Raw genomic sequence first — 19,043 nt, forward strand, 5'->3', positions numbered from 1 at the left:
TTGAAGTGCTAGCAATTTAGCCAAGCTAGCATTCAACCGCTGGGCATGTGGATGGCTGGGAGTGAACTTCTTTTGGCTGTCCAGCAGCTGGGGCAGGGACATTTGCCTGCTATAATCGGACGTGGGTGTACCGCTAGCAGAGTGCCCGGAAGTACTTGGCTGTGACACACCTAATTCTACACCTTCATTCCTCTCAGAGCAGGTTTCAGAGAGGACTGAAGGTCTAGTGGGGTTGGAGATCCCAGCTGATGAGGAGCAAGGAGAGGTCCGCTTTGTTCTTTGGTGTGGGTCTTTGAGGTACGCTTGCCAACGAGCTGCATGGCAGGTCAACATATGTCTGGTCAAGCATGTGGTGCCCAAGCGGCTGATGTTTTGGCCACGCGAGATACGCTTGAGACATATGTTGCAAATAGCAGCGGTGCGATCTGATGCACTCGTCTCAAAAAAGGCCCACACCAAAGAACTTTTAGAATAATGCGCAGAGGCAGCGCCCTGCACAGGCGGAGCTCTGCGGCGTGATTCAGTCGGTGTGCTGCCCCTAACCTGCCTCGTTGGACATGTGCCTCCTCCTCCTCCTCTCTTCTACCAGGCACCCACATGGAGTCAGTGCCCTCATCATCCCCTCCCTCTTCATCACTGGAGCAAACCTGGCAGTTTGCTGCAGCTTGTGGAACATGACTGCCATATTGCTGTCCTTCTTGAGCATCCCCTCTCTCTGCGCTCACGCTACTGCCTTCCTCTAGCTGAGTGTCATCATCAGAGCCTACAAAACACTGGGCATCCTCCTGGAGCATGTACCCAACACTGTGCTCAAAGAGTTCAGGATACTCCTCAGGAGGACATGGTTGGTCTAGGGAAGGAGTCACTGATGATGACATTGAGAGGAGGGAAGACGATGCGTTGGCAGCTGCTTTGCTAGTACCCTGAGCCTGGGTGAGAGAGGATGAGGAGGATGAAGAGGGCTTGGTCATCCACTCTACCAAGTCTTCGGCATGTTGCGGCTCAACATGTCCAGCTGCCGAAAAGAAGGACAAGCGTGTCCCATGGCCATGTGCTGATGATGACGATGCACCGCGTCCACGACCAGCACTGTTGTCTCTAGACACAGAACCTGCTTGCCATCTTTTATCGGCTCGCGCCTGTTTGCCTCTCCTTGCTGGCCTTCCAGACATGGTAATGGCCTGAAGGGAGATGGGAAAACCAGCAATTGGGTAGTGTATATTGTGCTGGAGGCACACACAAGACCCACTCCTGCAGATGGCTCAAATAGAGAAGAGCTATGTAGGTGGATATAACGGTGTATACTGAGGTCAGGGCACGCAGACAGCATGCACAATCTCCTACAACTGACTGCAAGCTCTATTTAAAAAGAGCAAGATAGCTAGCTATATAGGTGGATATAACGGTGTATTCTGCGGTCAGGGCACGCAGACAGCACGCACAATCTCCTACAGCTGTCTGCAAGCTCTATTTAAAAAGAGCAATATAGCTAGCTATATAGGTGGATATAATGGGATTTTTATATACAGCTTACCTGTAAAATCCTTTTCTTGAGAGTACATCACGGGACACAGGAGCTTCATTACATAGTGGGTTATATAGGCACCTCTGGTGATTGGACACTGGTTGACCCAATTAAAGAGAATTCCTCCCCTATATAACCCCTCCCATTTGGGAGGCACCTCAGTTTTGTAGCAAAGCAATAAGAAACCACGTAAAACCCAAGAGGGGCGGGAGCCCTGTGTCCCGTGATGTACTCTCAAGAAAAGGATTTTACAGGTAAGCTGTGTATAAAAATCCCATTTTCTTGATCATACATCACGGGACACAGGAGCTTCATTACATAGTGGGATGTCCCATAGCAATGCTCAGGTTGAGGGGAGGGAGACACAGATCATAAATCTAGACCGCCAGGGACCTGAGGACCTAAACTGCAGCTTGCAGTACACTGCGCCCGAAGGCGATATCCTCTTGCCCTCTGACATCCACCTGATAGAATCTGGTGAATGTGTGGACTGATGACCAAGTCGCAGCCTTACAGATCTGAGCCAGGGAGGCCTGGTGATGCACTGCCCGAGAAGCACTTACAGCCCTAGTAGAGTGCGCGTTCACCTGAAAAGGAGGAATCTTCCCCTTTAAGTCATAGGCCTGAGAAAAACCCTGTCTGATCCACCTTGAGAGAGTGGACCTTGACGCTGCCTGACCCCTTCTAGGGCCTTCTGGCAGAATAAATAAACAGTCAGTTTTTCTTATCTGAGCAGTAGCTTGAAGATAAAGACTGATTGCTCTAACCACATCTAAAGTGTGTAAGGATTCTTCCTCTGAGGACTGAGGATTTGGAAAAAAGGATGGTAGGATTATGTCCTGATTCAGGTGGAAACCTGAAACCACCTTAGGTAGAAAGGACCTGTTGGGACGCATAGCCACTCGGTCCTTATGGATAATTAAATAGGGCTCTTTACAGGAAAGAGCTGCCAATTCTGATACCCTTCTAGCCGTGGATATGGCTACTAGGAAAACCAGCTTCTTTGTCAAGAGAGCTAAAGAAGCCAGATGCAGAGGTTCAAATGGTTGGGCTTCTAAGGCCGAGAGAACCAAATTCAGATCCCAAGGGCATACCGGAGGTTTGACTGGCGGTTTTATCCGCATAGCCCCCTGGATAAAAGCCCGTACTAGGGAATGTGATGCAAGTGGTCTTTGAAAAAAAAAAGACCGATAGGGCCGAAATCTGCACCTTGATGGTGCTTATGGCCAAATTGATTTCAAGGCCTGATTGGAGAAAGGCCAAGATTCTGCTAATGACATACCTTCTAGGATGCAATCTCCTGGGTTCACACCAGGAAACATATGTCCTCCAGATCTTGTAATAGATACGCCTGGAGGCCGGCTTTCTGGCATTGACCAGAGTGGAAAGGACTGGCCCCGAAAGACCACGGCCTCTCAAAATGTGGGTCTCAGCAGCCAGACCGTCAAATTCAGACTGCGTAAGCAGGATGGTAAATTGGACCCTGTGAGAGCAGATCTGGCCGGAGAGGGAGGGTCCATGGCCTGCCCACTGCCAACTTCATGATTTCTGCGAACCATGGTCGCCTGGGCCAAGCCGAGGCCACTAGAAGGGCCGACTTCGCCTCCCTCTTGACCCTTCCCAGGAACCGCGATAGCAGCGGGCTCGGGGGGAAGGCATAGATCAGATTGTACTGATCCCAGGGAACCGTCAGAGCATCTGACCCCTGAGCAAGTGCATCTCTTGTCCTTGACACAAAGTTGTCCAGTTTCCTGTTGAATCTGGACGCAAACAGATCCACGTCTGGAGTGCCCCACTTGTAACATATGTCTCGAAACACCTTGGGGTGCAAAGCCCATTCTCCTGGGCACAACTGCTGGCGGCTGAGATAATCCGCCTGCCAATTCTCCACTCCTGGGATGAAGACTGCAGAGAGGCACGGAACATGCTCTTCTGCCCAGACAAGTATGCGATTCACCTCCTTTTGGGCCACCAGACTTCTGGTACCGCCCTGGTGATTGATATAAGCCACTGCGGTGGCATTGTCGGACTGAATCCGAACTGGGAAACCTCGCAGTCTGTGAGACCACTCTCTGAGTGCCATGTAAACTGCCCGAATCTCCAAGATATTTATGGACAGCAGACTTTCGGTCGCAGACCATTTTCCCTGCGAGCATGTTCCCTGCAACACGGCTCCCCAGCCTGTCAGGCTGGCATCCGTTGTGACAATCTTCCATGAGAGGGGAAGAAAAGTTTTGCCTTTCAGCAAATTCCTGGTTTGTAACCACCAGACAAGACTTTTGCGTGCCCGAGGGGATAAACGCATAGGAAGATCCAGGGATTGGGGCTTCCTGTTCCAAATCGCAAGGATGCATCTTTGCAGGGGCCTTGAGTGGAACTAGGTTTTTATTCACACAAAAAAACGCTGCATCGACAGATGGGACCCCCCATTTCTTGGTGAAACTTTCCTCCACAGGATAATGCATAGAAAACCTCTTGGGAGGAGTAAACAGTTTATCGGGATGTCCCCAGTCCTCATACATCAATTTATCCGTTTAAAGGATGAATTGGGAAGGAACAAGCAGTCTGTGGGGCTTTCCTGACTCCCAGGGAAGAGACAGAGGATGTAGCGATTTCAGCAGCAGGCATTCTGAATGTGGTACGCACCAATTCAGTATAATACTGCACCTGCTTTCTGAGTGCCTGGGAGGAGGGGACTATCTCCTCTACCTCTGACTTATCCGACTGCTCATGATCCCTTATCCAAAGATAGGGATTCCTCCTCATTTTCAGAACAATTATCTGAGAGAGGGATTTCAGCAGAGGGAGGGGATCTACCCCTTTCCTGCTATCTTTTAGGGAAGCAAAAATAAAATTCATGATCCTCCCTTCAAAACCCTCCAATGTAGCCCTAAGGGAATCTTAGTGATATAAACCGGGGCTGCGACATTAGGAGAGGCTGCAAACCTGACAGGTGCACTGACTCGTTATGAGAGGCTGGCTCCAGTCTTGCAGAGGGGGATGGTAATTCACAGGCACTTTTGGAACCCCTGGACCTAGGTGGTGACTTGCCAGTGCCTTTATTACCTACCCCTGAAATCCTCTTACGAGGAGACATAGTCCTAAGCTACAAAGCAGAGGTACTAGTACAAATGCAATCACTTGTTGTGCTTAAAGTCTCACAATAAATCAATATATGCTTAACTGCACAACCTGATGCTGAGTAGGTGTCTTAAGGTTTGCCTGGATCCAATCCCACACGGATGCTTACAGCCCACAGCTCCTGTGTGTCCAGTTACAGTCCCCTGACGCTCTGGGCTTTTTAAAACGGCCGTTTGGCGCCTGCACTACAGCATTGAGCACACTAAACGTGCACAGCTGGCAACCACACCCCCCCCCCCTCCTCCATTAGGCCGGGAGCGCGCCCCGCGCGCGTGCAAGCGTCCGCGGGATCCGGGGGGGGGAAGGAGAACCCAAAGGGAGCAACGTGGGACCCCTGGACCTGCATGGGACCCCTTTTTACCTTTATTGTGGCAGGAACTGCAAGGAGACGTGAGTAGCTGGGAGAACCAGACATTCACTGAGCGTGTTTGTATTGAAAGGCATGTAAGTATGCATCAGGCTGCTCTTACTCCATCTAGTGGTGGAAACCAGGTAAGACATACAACTACTCACAATGAAGAAATCCATTCATATATTAAAAATATATAGGATGACTTCCCTTACCTGTCCCCGCCGCAGGAATTGCTGATCTCAGACCAATTCCAGCCATCACCCATCACGGCGGGTATTGTTAGCCAACCTTCAGGCGTATCTGGGGTTCTTACGAAAAGATCCTCCTACCTGGGCCATGTAAAAAGCTCTGCCAGAAACTTACGGGCGCCCTGAGTCAACAGTACCCCAAGTCTGGTTGTCCCAGAGCCCAGTCTTTCAATGGAGAGGACTTACAGGCAGAACCTCGTTTCTTCGGCAGACGAGGCCCGGGTACCATACCATCTTGGGAGTCAAATATCGGCCCGAGGTATGGATCCGGTTTGATGTAGCCCTTCGGCCCTCGCCGGGACCCGCATAGAGCTAAGTTTTACGTAACCATCGACCAGACACTGGTGAAAAAAACTGAGGTGCCTCCCAAATGGGAGGGGTTATATAGGGGAGGAATTCTCTTTAATTGGGTCAACCAGTGTCCAATCACCAGAGATGCCTATATAACCTACTATGTAATGAAGCTCCTGTGTCCCGTGATGTATGATCAAGAAAACGCTGTATTCTGCGGTCAGGGCACGCAGACAGCACGCACAATCTCCTACAGCTGACTGCAAGCTCTAATTAAAAAGAGCAAGATAGCTAGCTATATAGGTGGATATAGCGGTGTATTCTGCGGTCAGGGCACGCAGACAGCAAGCACAATCTCCTACAGCTGACTGCAAGCTCTATTTAAAAAGAGCAAGATAGCTAGCTATATAGGTGGATATAACGGTGTATTCTGCGGTCAGGGCACGCAGACAGCACGCACAATCTCCTACAGCTGACTGCAAGCTCTATTTAAAAAGAGCAATATAGCTAGCTATATAGGTGGATATAGCGGTGTATTCTGCGGTCAGGGCACGCAGACAGCACGCACAATCTCCTACAGCTGACTGCAAGCTCTATTTAAAAAGAGCAAGATAGCTAGCTATATAGTTGGATATAGCGGTGTATTCTGCGGTCAGGGCGCGCAGACAGCACGCACAATCTCCTACAGCTGACTGCAAGCTCTATTTAAAAAGAGCAAGATAGCTAGCTATATAGGTGGATATAATGGTGTTTACTGCACTACAGAAGAGCAAGAACGCAAAATTGGCCGATAACGAACGGTGTATACTGTGTTGAAGGTACACAGAACACCCACTAACTCCTACAGACGCCAACACACTACACAAGGCCGCCGCGCTGGCGGCCTTATATAGTGTGGGGCGTGCACTACACAGCCTGAGCTATGATTGGCCAGAGGCATCCTGCCTGTGGCCAATCATGGCTCTCCTCGCTGCCGGCCCTGTGATTGGCCAAGCATGCGGGGTCACAGTGAATGCTTGGCCAATCATGAGTCAGCAATGCACTGCGATGGCGCAGTGCATTGTGGGCCGCGAGCGCCACACGAATTTGGTGCGAATGGCCCATAACGTTCGGTATTCGCCGAACGGGCGAACAGCCGATGTTCGAGACGAACGTATGTTCGACTCGAACACAAAGCTCATCCCTAGTGGCAAGCTTCCAAAGAAATGGTTGCTATTACCATCAATGAGATAGACATCCGTTTAATGTGGTCTTCAAGAAAATGGCCACGAGCGCGACCCGGACACATTTTTACGGATATAGACATATGATTGAGATATGGTAAGGTTTTTAAGAAGAGAGCTGTCTGATAAAAAAACTTATAGATAAGCTTGTCTCGTTTCTTTTGGTCCCCCCCCCCCTTTTTTTTCCCCTTTTACTTTTGCTGCTTACTCTATCTACTTCATTAATAAATTAAAGTTTAATAAGAGGCGGAGCTATATCCGCCCAGTTCTTTTAACGCCGCTTCTGACGACCACCTAGCATCCCAGTTGAAGTCACGGGAAGTGACGTAACGCGCAGGATACCGGAAGTGACGTCTGCATCCGAGCGGTACGCTCATAGTCTGTTTACTGTGCGATTTACATCTGATATTGTGTAAGTAGTGTGAATATCTTTTTTAATAAATTGACAACTTTTATAATCTACTACACTATGGTGGGTCTTACATTTATCCTTTGAGTGCCCATGCTGATCTAATCCATGGAATAACCCTTATGGACGGTGGTGACCCTATAGCAGTCTGAAGCCCTCTCCCTGATCCCCTGTGCTCTTCCCAGAGGCTATATACGCTGTATACCTTACAGCAGTAAGGTAATTACCTAGTGTGCCTAGCGAACACGTGAATATCACTTGAGTGGGGAGATTATCGCATCACAGATTCACTGCTCCGCCATACAGCTTAATTTTGTTCTGTGACACTTTCACTGTATAATCCACCTCTTGGACTATCATATATGTCACTCTGAGCAATAGCACTACTGGTTTACATATTGATGTTTTTCAGATTTTTTATATAAGTGATATAGCATGCACATTAGCACTTTATTTACTTGATCACTGGTTCTTACACTATTGTATGAGTGACACTATTTTTTGGTTTACATATCGATTGCTCTCTTGGTCTATCTATTTATTAATTTATTGACGTATCGATATAGTGATATTTTATGTACTCCAGCAATTTATTTATTTTTTGTTATAGAGACATATTATGCACTTTATTTAAAAATCTTTGTACTAGTTTTCACATTTTTTAAATAAGGATACATTTCCATGGGACACTCCTTTTTTTCACTTTTTTGTGGGAGCGCAACACCAATTTTTCAATATTAATTTTGTATTTATATGAGAGTGTTTAACTCATAAGGTGTGTGCAGCACCCAGTCAGGTGTTATTATTTTTTCATTCTATATACAGCGCAGGAGCCCATACGTATACACATGTAGGGCTCTGCCTCTTCATACACACTCAGAGCTCTGCCTCTTCATACACACTAAGGGAGGAGAGAAAGGGGAAGGATATACAGTACATAAACACACACAGCACAAGGCCGTGTTCATACTACCAGACGTTTTTCGGGGCTGCAGTTCCTCTGAGCTCCACAAGATGGTGACCTCACTTCTACCCAGATAGGAAGACTCTATAGAATACTGACAGGAAGTGATGTCAGGTAAAGACGGGAAGTGATGTCATGTACACAGAACATTCCATTTGCAAGGACATAGAGAGACGACACTGCAGGATCTGGCGGCAGAGGAGGTAATATGTAGATTAACCCCTTCAGAGGGATCAGTTGATGATGAATATATCTTCCTTCCAAATCTGGCCATACATGGTTCAGTTTTATCGCTCATCCAGCAGGATGAGAGGAAAAACTGAAGTGATTCCCATATCCACACATTGGAGGGGGATGGGGGAATCCTCCCTGCTGCACTATTGTATTCCGACAATGGGGGGCGCTCCTCCGCTCTCAGAATACACAGATCAGTGATGAAGCTATTGGCTGCAACCACTGATGGAGTGACTTGAATCCAGCAGTGACCACACATGGATGGAAATGTGACCGATCCCTGCTGAACCAGCTGAATTTCCATGTCTCTATGGTCACCATAAGTGACTTCCTCCCCCTCCCCCTCATCTCCATCTCCCATTGGCTGAGCAATATTCTCATTGGTCTCTGAGCTCCTTCTTGCTATTCCTCGTCCTGCCTGTTGTTTCCTTGGATTGATTTTCTGTGTAGTGACCCCGGCTTCATCTCTTGGATGCTCTCGTCTGTTGCTTGTCCTGACCTTTATCCTGATTCCTGGATCTCCTCCTCATCTCTCCTCCATATCCTCTTACACAGCTTTTCTCCACACCTGCAGTGATCCTGGGGGGTAGAAACTTGGCACCAGCACTCAGCAAAATCCATCCCCACCATTAGGAGCTCTGCAGAAAATTGTCTGCTATTTGCACTCCATTCCTCCGCACGTCACCTGATCACATGAGAGCTTACTTTCATACATTCCTGACAGATTTCTGTATGGTAAAGGTCAAAGTTCACTCTTCAGTTTAGGAGAGGAAGGACACACCCAGGAACAATGATATGTTTTGTAAAGGAGCCTCATATAGAGGACCCCTCAAATCTCCCCATCCAAATGTCCCTCCATCCAGAGTCTATGTGTCCTATGACATCACACTGACCTCACAGCTCCTCCTCCCAATGTCCCTCCATCCAGCTCTTTTCCTTTCTCTGATGCTCTTAGGATGTGGGTGGACCCTTGGCATTCTCACTAGCAAAGTAGGACTGTTGGTCCTGCATTGTATGTAACGACATCAGCATACCTGCTACAAGCTTTTAACCTGCATAGTGTGGGGGTCCTGTGTGGGTAAATTATATCTCACCCTGAATTGGGGCTTTAATGGAAACCCAAATGGTGAGGTGAGGAGGATTCTGGGAATATAATTAGATTTTGCTATTTGGGTTCAGATCTAGAGTTTTCCTCTTGTGAAGTCTGGAGATCATATGACCATCACATTGCCTCCACCCCCCTCCCTGATAGAATAGAGAAATACAAAGAAGATTCTAGAAGTCACCAGAGAGATGATGGAGGAGAGGTGAGGAGGATTCTGGGAATTCTGGGACATTATCCAGTAACAGACAAGGGATGTGTCTGGATGGTGACTGTATCATTGTGTGTGTCAGGTTCCTATAAGGTGTCAGGATGTCACTGTCTATTTCTCCATGGAAGAGTGGGAGTATTTAGAAGGACACAAGGATCTCTACAAGGACGTCATGATGGACAATCAGCCGCCCCTCACATCACCGGGTAAGGGGAGACTTTATTGTAAAGGAGAGAGCAGTACGGAGGCTCCACCTAGATCCCCCATCATCTGATAAACACATAGAAACAATGTATTCAGTCAGTGTGTGTGTTTCCTACAGATGGATCCAGTAATGGAAACCCACCAGAGCAATGTCCCCGTCCTCTGTATTCTTGGGATTCTACAGCGGAAGATCACACCATCCCCCACCATCATCAGGTAGATGATTGACAATTATTAGTAGTTCTGATTTATACACAGCATGATTCTTAAAATGAATGTTTTATTATATATCCAGAGTGGAAACCACCAGGATGATAATATTGATGTTAAAGAAGAGGAGGATGAGGAGTATGGAGTGATGGAGGAGTTTTCAGAAGGACACAAGGATATGATGGAGCCACCTAATACCAGGAACCCCACAGAGAAATGTCCTCATCCTCTGTATTCCCGGGATTCCACACAGGAAGATCACACCATCCCCCACTGTTACAAGGTTGGTGGGATGGAGCATCTAGAACATTGACACCTAAAGACCACGTGTGGATTTTTTATGTTATGTCACAATCATAAATCGTATTGTTTACAGATGATATTCACTTTCATTTTCTTGATTTAGAGTGGAGATCCAATCGATATAGAATTTGAGGTGAAAGCAGAAGAAGAAGAAGAAGAAGAGAGGTATGTGAGGGATGATCAGCAGTCTATGGAGGAGGATGGAATAACGGGGACATTTATAGAGGAGGACACTCCTACAGAGATCAGCACAGGTGGGTTATTAACACTAAATACATTCCTCCACCCATACTGCTCACTGATTGGTCCAGAGTAGGGTAAGAACTGGCTGATAATCTTCCTTCTCTGTGCTGCTACACAATTTATGGATCTACACTGCATTTATGGAAATTCTGGGGTTCAGCTGGCAGCAAAAGGTTGATTTTCACCATAGATGTTGTTCTACCTCGGCACCTTGGGCATGTGCTTTGGGTCTTCTACCTCATGCCCAGGTATAGCATGATCTCTGACAGAACAATTAATGGGGTGGGCAACTACATGGCAAATGAGGTTCAATGTAAAAAAAATTAAAATAATGCATTTGGGTGGCAAAAATATGATTGCAATCTATACACTGGGGGGAGAACCTTTGGGGGAATCTAGGATGGAAAAGGACCTGGGGGTCTTAGTAGATGATAGGCTCAGCAATGGCAAGCTGCTGCCAACAAAGCAAATAGAATATTGGCATTAAAAAGGGGATCAACTCCAGAGATAAAATTATAATTCTCCCGCTCTACAAGACTCTGGTCCGGCCGCACCTGGAGTATGCTGTCCAGTTCTGGGCACCAGTCCTCAGGAAGGATGTACTGGAAATGTAGCGAGTAAAAAGAAGGGCAACAAAGCAAATAAAGAGTCTGGAGGATATTAGTTATGAGGAAAAGTTGTGAGCACTGAACTTACACTCTTTGGAGAAGAGATGCTTGAGAGGGGATATGATTTCAATATACAAATACCGGACTGGTGACCCCACAGTAGGGATAAAACTTTTCCATGGAAGAGAGTTTAAAAAGACATGTGGCCACTCATTAAAATGAGAAGAAAAGAGGTTTAACCTTAAACTACGTAGAGGGTTCTTAACTGTAAGAGCAGCAAGGATGTGGAATTCCCTTCCACAGGTGGTGCTTTCAGCGGAGAGAATCGATAGTTTCAAGAAACTATTAGATAATCACCTGAACGACCACAACATACAGGGATATACAATGTAATACTGACAAATAGTCACACACATAGGTTGGACTTGATTGACTTGTGCCTTTTTTTGACCTCACCTAATATGTAACTATGAAACAATCCACCAGGGGTTACTTGTTCTGTTGTCTGCTGGCTGTGCCGGGTGGAGGGATATGTCTGTATAGTCTCAGACCCAAGTCACTGAGTGCAGTCTCAGGAGATGGGAGGCAGCGGTGTGGGACCTCTGCAACTTGTCTCATGTAAACATTTAAGCTTCCACTGATTACTGAATACCAATATTATGAGTCCTGACCCTTACACTGTATAATTTATATTGTACATTACATACTCCTGACCCCTGCACTATATACTCTATGGTGTGCATTGCATCATTCTGATACTATATAGTTGTATCTTATACAATATGTTGTATATTACATAGTCCTGACTTCTGTTCTCTCCCCTCTACCCACTGCTATATATACACATAATATGTATTCTCTTTTGTTACACCCATTTTATACCAGCTGGACATTTTATATCTGATGATTTGATTGGAGCACAGCAGGAACCAATCAGCTCATGTCTAGTAATAATCTTTTTATTTCTATTTTAGTAGATGGACGGGAGATGAGGAAAACCTCAGAGGATTGTCTCACTTTGTCTCCAGACTGTAAAGTAGAAGATGAGGACATCACACAGTATAGTCCAGGAGAAAACCCGACTACCTCAAATGTCCATCCGGCTCCTCACAGTGTAGATGGACCATCGTATTCCTCTTATCCTGAGGAACCTCAGACTGTGAGGGACGGTGCCGTCCTTCCAACAGAGAAGAGCTTTTCCTGTACTGAGTGCGGGAAGTGTTTCTCTTCTAAATCCATACTTAATAGACATAAAAGATCTCACGCGGGGGAGAAGCCGTATTCCTGTCCTGAGTGCGAGAAATGTTTTTCAGAGAAGTCCAGTCTTTCCAAACATCAGAGATTTCACACGGGGGAGAAGCCGTATTCCTGTGCTGAGTGCGGGAAATGTTTTTCAGAGAAGTGCAGTCTTTCCAAACATCAGAGATTTCACACGGGGGAGAAGCCGTATTCATGTCCTGAGTGCAGGAAATGTTTTTCAGAGAAGTCTGATCTTTCCAAACATCAGAGATTTCACACGGGGGAGAAGCCGTATTCATGTCCTGAGTGCGGGAAATGTTTTTCCGTTAAGTCTGATCTTTACAAACATCAGAGATCTCACACAGGAGAGAAGCCGTATTCCTGTCCTGAGTGCAGGAAATGTTTTTCACAGACGTCCAGTCTTTACACACATCAGAGATCTCACACAGGCGAGAAGCCGTATTCCTGTCCTGAGTGTGGAAAATGTTTTTCACAGAAGTCCCATCTTTCCAAACATCAGAGATCTCACACAGGGGAGAAGCCGTATTCCTGTCCAGAGTGTGGGAAATGTTTTTCAGAGAAGTGCAATCTCTACACACATCAGAGATCTCACACGGGGCAGAAGCCGTATTCCTGTCCTGAGTGCAGGAAATGTTTTTCAGTGAAATCGCATCTTAGCATACATCAGAGATCTCATACGGGGGAGAAGCCGTATTCCTGCCTTGAGTGCGGGAAATGTTTTTCAGTAAAGTCCACTCTTTCCACACATCAGAGATCTCACACGGGGGAGAAGCCGTATTCATGTCCTGAGTGCGGGAAATGTTTTTCACAGAAGTCCAGTCTTTCCACACATCAGAGATCTCACACGGGGGAGAAGCTGTAGTCCTGTCCTGAGTGTGGGAAATAGTTTTCAGTAAAGTCCAGTCTTTCCACACATCAGAGATCTCACACAGGGAAGAAAACACTTTCCTGTCCTGAGTGAGGGAATTGCTCCTCAATGAAGTCCTGTCTTCCTGTACATCAGGGATCCCACACAACCCTCAAGATGTATTCGTGCCTTGAGTGCGGGAAATGTCTTCTATACGAATGTTGCTGGACATCACAGCTCTCATGTGGGGAAGAAGCACACCCTGATATACACCTCAGATATTCTCCGTGGCTGATCTTCTTCATGTAAGAAACAGTTCAAAAGGAGATCAGAGATAACCAAACACATGGATGAAGTGTTGTATCGTGCTGGCCATTGATAGCAGGAGTCAAATAAAAATTGAGTCATTACCTTTCATTGGCTGAGTACATTTTGTGGTGGCAGATTTCACAAATACTAAGCCCTTGTACACACGGTCAGACATTCCGGCAACAAAATCCGTCTGATTTTTTCTGACGGATTTTGTCTGAAACTGGTGTTGCATACACACGGTCGGACAAAGTTGTCAGAAAATCCGATCGTTCAGAACGTGATGACGTTATTTAGTTATGACAGGACTACGTTCAGGCTAGTAGCCAATAGCTTTGGTCTAGGAATTTGATCTGAGCATGCTTGGCAATTCTCCGATCGGATCATGTTGTCGGAAAATTTGTATTTCTTGATCATACATCACGAGACACAGGAGCTTCATTACATAGTGGGTTATATAGGCACCTCTGGTGATTGGACACTAGTTAACCCCCAATTAAGGAGAATTCCTCCCCTATATAACCCCTCCCATATGGGAGGCACCTCAGTTTTTTCACCAGTGTCTAAGGTGGTTGGTCACGTAAAACATGTGCTATGAAGAAAGCTCTGTGCAGGTCCCTGCGGGGGTCTAAGGGCTATGATAACCGGATCCATATCTCGGGCCGATATTTTGACTACCAAGATGGTATGGTACCTGGGCCTCGTCATCCGAAGAAACTAGGTTTTGCCTGTAAGTCCTCTCCTATTTGAAGACTGGGCTCAGGGGAAAACCAGACTTGGTGTACTATTTACATAGTGGCACGAAAGTTTCTGGCAGAGTCTTTTACAAGGTCCAGGTAAGAGGTTCCTCTGAGAAGGAACCCAAAAATTCCTGAAGGTTGGCACAACCCTGCCCGCCGTGATGGGTGAAGGCTGGAATCTGTCTGTTTTCAGCAATTCCTGCGGCGAGGACAGGTAAGAGAAGTTGTATTTAGAGTCACTCTGTGGATAGTGAGGAAAGGAACAAAGAGCAACAAGGAAACAAAGACCTGACGTGTGCCAAGGTCATGTGGTCAGTATGCCTAAAAGGGGGCATACCCAAGTATGAAATTAAAAGGGAATGGGTGGGTGGGACATGAGACCCAACATCCACGAGGAGGAGGCAGAGGAGGGCAGGCTTTATGCAGCCTGACTCCTCCTACAAATACAGGCTTGGCCTTACACTTGTACTCAGAGTCACTCTGTGGATAGTGAGGAAAGGAACAAAGAGCAACAAGGAAACAAAGACCTGAAGTGTGCCAGGGTCACGTGGTCAGTATGCCTAAAAGGGGGCAAAAAATAACACAGTAGGAAGAAAGCTCAACAACCAGATGACACAGTGAATAACGTCTAACCTGGAGTGGCGGCAAATGAGTTATGCATTTGCCATAGAGAAGGAAACGCTAGGAAAGGCATTAGCCACTCCCCTGGCTTCAGGAACCACAAAGCCAGCTATAGCACCCCCTTGAGCCCCAACCCAGTTACCAACACAAGAGAAAACCTGAGAGTACATGCACGTCATAAAATAAAACCCACAATGGAAAGTCAGCTGAGCACAGCAGGGAGTCCACACCACTGGAACCCTGGATGGCTTCAAACGAAAGTGCAGAAAATAAACAACCTGACAGATCATTCAGCATGAAATGCTGGGACTTAACTCGATACGCCCAGAAAGTGCTGAGGGCTGATACAAGCTGGAGGAGGCAAAAAAGGAAACTAAAACAAAACAGAAAAGCAAAAAAAAAAAGGAACTAGATGTTTCACCATCAGGACTGGAAACCTAACCTGGAAACATACCAAGCAGTGTCATGGGCCTTCCTGGAATTTAAAACAAAACCCAATGATCAAGGCTGCAGTGCCAACCAAATGGAAAACCAATCTACCACAACTGGAACTGAAAAGAAAGTGCGTCACTGGAACCTGCTTCTGAGACCCGAGCCTACAGATACTGGCCCGGGCCCCGTGATCCACGAAAGCCCCTGAGCCAGTAGAAACTGCGGATCAGCGAAAGACTGACTTACCAAACGTTCTATACCCCAGGGCAACTCCTGGCCGGACGCAGCTAGGAAATTTAAAAATAGTGAGGAATGGCACCCAACTGATCAGGAACTCAACTAGCGAGAGAATTGTGATCAGACAAAGAATACCTGCGACAAGAACGAAACCTGCGATAAGGAAACTTGACTGAACGAAAACATGAGTAGCGTGATCTGATCACCATGAGCGGCATAAGAACCGCGGCTGCTAGAAAACACGACCTGCCTAGGAAATGCAGGTTGCACGAGAAACGCAAATCGATGAAAAACACAAGAGAAAACCCTGGGGGGTACACAAGAGAAAACCCTGGGGGGTGCACAAGAGAAAACCCTGGGGGGTACACAAGAGAAAAGAAAAGCATAAGACATGAAACGTGCGGCATATAGGAATATGTAAGAAACACGAGAAAAAGGCAAGAAAACACGAGAAACAAAAGAAACATGGGAAACGCGAGAAGATGCATGAGACACGTAAATAGCATCAGACACGTACAATACATCCGACACTAACAAGCATGAGGAACCTAAAATGCCTGAGAATCATGAAATTACACAAGGGTAATGACATGAAAGGCATAAGACATGAAACGTGCGGCACATGGGAAATACGGAAGGAAACACAGGACAACACGTAAGGAAACACGTGAATACGTCAAAACCATGGAAATACGTCAGAAAATGCTAGAAAAACATGGGGAAACGTCAGAAACAAGGGAAACGCAAGAAGTTGCATCACGTAAATAACAGCCACGAACATTACATCTGATACGTGAATTGCATGAGAAACATAAAAAAAAAAAGCCTGATAACCATAAATTCACGAGAACCATAAAAGCGTAAGAACTGTAAGTCGTTTAAAAACCGTCAACTGCCAGCAAAATGCACAAGAACACAATTTGTATGAGAAACCGTAAAATTGCATGGAAAACCATCAAATGTATGAGAAACACCAACTTCATAAGTAAATCACATGAGAGACCTAAATCGCATGAAAAAACAAAATTGCGTAAGAACCGTAACTTCATGAAACACCAACTGCATGGAAACCGTGAATTGCATAAACTGTGAATTGCATGAGAAACGGCAATTGCATGTGAAACCGTAAAACGAGTGAGAACCGTGCGTGAAAACAAAGCATGAGAACGTCAAATCGAATGAGAACATAATTGCATGAGAACGTAAAAACGAAACGAGAACATAAAATGCATGAGAACGTAAAACGAAACGAGAACATGATTGCATGAGAACGTAAAACTAAACGAGAACATAAAATGCATGAGAACGTAAAACGAAACGAGAACATGATTGCATGAGAACGTAAAACAAAACGAGAACATGAGTGCATGAGAACGTAAAACGAAACGAGAACATGAGTGCATGAGAACGTAAAACGAAACGAGAACATGAGTGCATGAGAACGTAAAACGAATCGAGAACATGAGTGCGTGAGAACGTAAAACAAAACGAGAACATGAGTGCATGAGAACGTAAAACGAAACGAGAACATGATTGCATGAGAACGTAAAACTAAACGAGAACATAAAATGCATGAGAACGTAAAACGAAACGAGAACATGATTGCATGAGAACGTAAAACAAAACGAGAACATGAGTGCATGAGAACGTAAAACGAAACGAGAACATGAGTGCATGAGAACGTAAAACGAAACGAGAACATGAGTGCATGAGAACGTAAAACGAATCGAGAACATGAGTGCGTGAGAACGTAAAACAAAACGAGAACATGAGTGCATGAGAACGTAAAACGAAACAAGAACATGATTGCATGAGAACATGAAACGAAACGAGGACATAACTGCATGAGCATGTAAAATGAAACGAGGACATGACTGCATGGAAAGCATGAAACGCAAATGCATGTAATCGCTTTGAGAACGTAATCGTGCAAGAACATGAATGGCCTGAGACCGAAATCACCTGAGACCGAAATCGCCTAAGACCGAAATCGCCTGAGAAAACCATAAAATGCACAAGAATGTAAAATTGCATGAGAAAACCGTAAATAACACGAGAACATGAATGGCACGAGAATATTAATAGCACAAAAACGCAAATTGCCCAAGAACGCAAATTGCCCAAGAACACAAATTGCCCAAGAACGTAACCAGCACATAGTACGTGGTGCTCAGGCGGGGGGCACGCCACGTGGAGCTCAGACGGGGGGTGGGGGCATGCCACGTGGAGCTCAGGCGGTGGGGGGCATGCCACGTGGAGCTCAGGCGGGGGGCACGCCACGTGGAGCTTAGGCGGGCACGCCATGTGGAGCTCAGGCGGGGGAGGGGCACGCCACGTGGAGCTCAGACAGGGAGGGGCACACCCCATGGAGCTCAGGCGGGGGAGGGGCACGCCACGTGGAGCTCAGGCGGTGCAGCTGGAGGGAAGAGATAGAACCATAGTCAGGTTTTTTTTGGTTTTTTTTTCCGATTGCTGTCTGACATGCCAAAATGTGGGGAATGTCAAGGGGTATGAATACTTTTTCTAGGCACTGTAAAGCTTTCAGCGTGTGATTCTTTTTCGACGCTCTTCTTTCTCTATCCCGTGGCGCAGGATCATTTTAGTTAAGTAGGAGATCCATCATTTTTAGTCCCGTCAAGATCTTGATCGTCAAAATCGCAGGCGAAGGATGTGAATTACAAGCAGTGCAATCCATTCATGAAACTACATTCCCAAAGCCGCATGTGCTTGGCTTGCCCTTCCTCCTCCATTGCTCCATGTGCTAAGCTTGCTTTCCTTTCTCTATTGCTGTTTGTGCAATGCTTGATCTCCCTCTTCCATGGAAAGTGACACCTGCATGCATCTCCCCTCATTTGCTTCTTGAATGAAATTAATTTGTTTGCAATCTTTGAAGTGTGTTTTTGACGGCCGACCACCCCCCCCTCCCCCCGGCGGGAACACCCCCCCCATGAGCGCCGGGCGGCCACGCACCGGCCACCCGGAGCCGAGGGGGGACAGCCAGGAGGAGGACGACCGCCCGCCCCTCCTCGCAGGAGAGCCGAGGGGAGACTGCGGGCGGCAGGCACGAACACATGCAAGGGGAGAGGGGGAACCGGCGGTGGCCGATCACCTCCCCCTCCCCCCACCAGGAGAATCAGCCGGTACTCTGCACATGTGAGGGGTGAAGGGGAGCCGGCGACGGCCGATCACCTCCCCCTCCCCCCGCCAGGAGAACCGGCGGGCGCTCTGCATGTGTGAGGGGAGAGGGGGAGCCGGTGGCAGCCGATCACCTCCCCCCGCCAAGAGAAACGGCGGGCGCTCTGCATGTGTGAGGAAAGAAGGGGAGCCGG

At 46.9% G+C, this 19,043-nt stretch overlaps 1 protein-coding gene across 1 annotated transcript in view; it reads left to right on the forward strand.

Annotated features, from left to right (window-relative positions):
- Positions 1 to 19,043, forward strand: part of LOC143989912 (uncharacterized) — a 155,889-nt gene that overhangs the window by 38,757 nt on the left and 98,089 nt on the right. Inside the window, 1 exon segment of the mRNA XM_077490185.1 lies at positions 12,463 to 13,386. Coding sequence (XP_077346311.1) covers positions 12,463 to 13,386 — 924 coding nt within the window.

Source organism: Lithobates pipiens, unplaced genomic scaffold (assembly GCF_037356315.1).
Source record: "Lithobates pipiens isolate NorthernLeopardFrog02 unplaced genomic scaffold, aLitPip1_a1.2 Scaffold_18, whole genome shotgun sequence".
Taxonomy (NCBI): domain Eukaryota; kingdom Metazoa; phylum Chordata; class Amphibia; order Anura; family Ranidae; genus Lithobates; species Lithobates pipiens.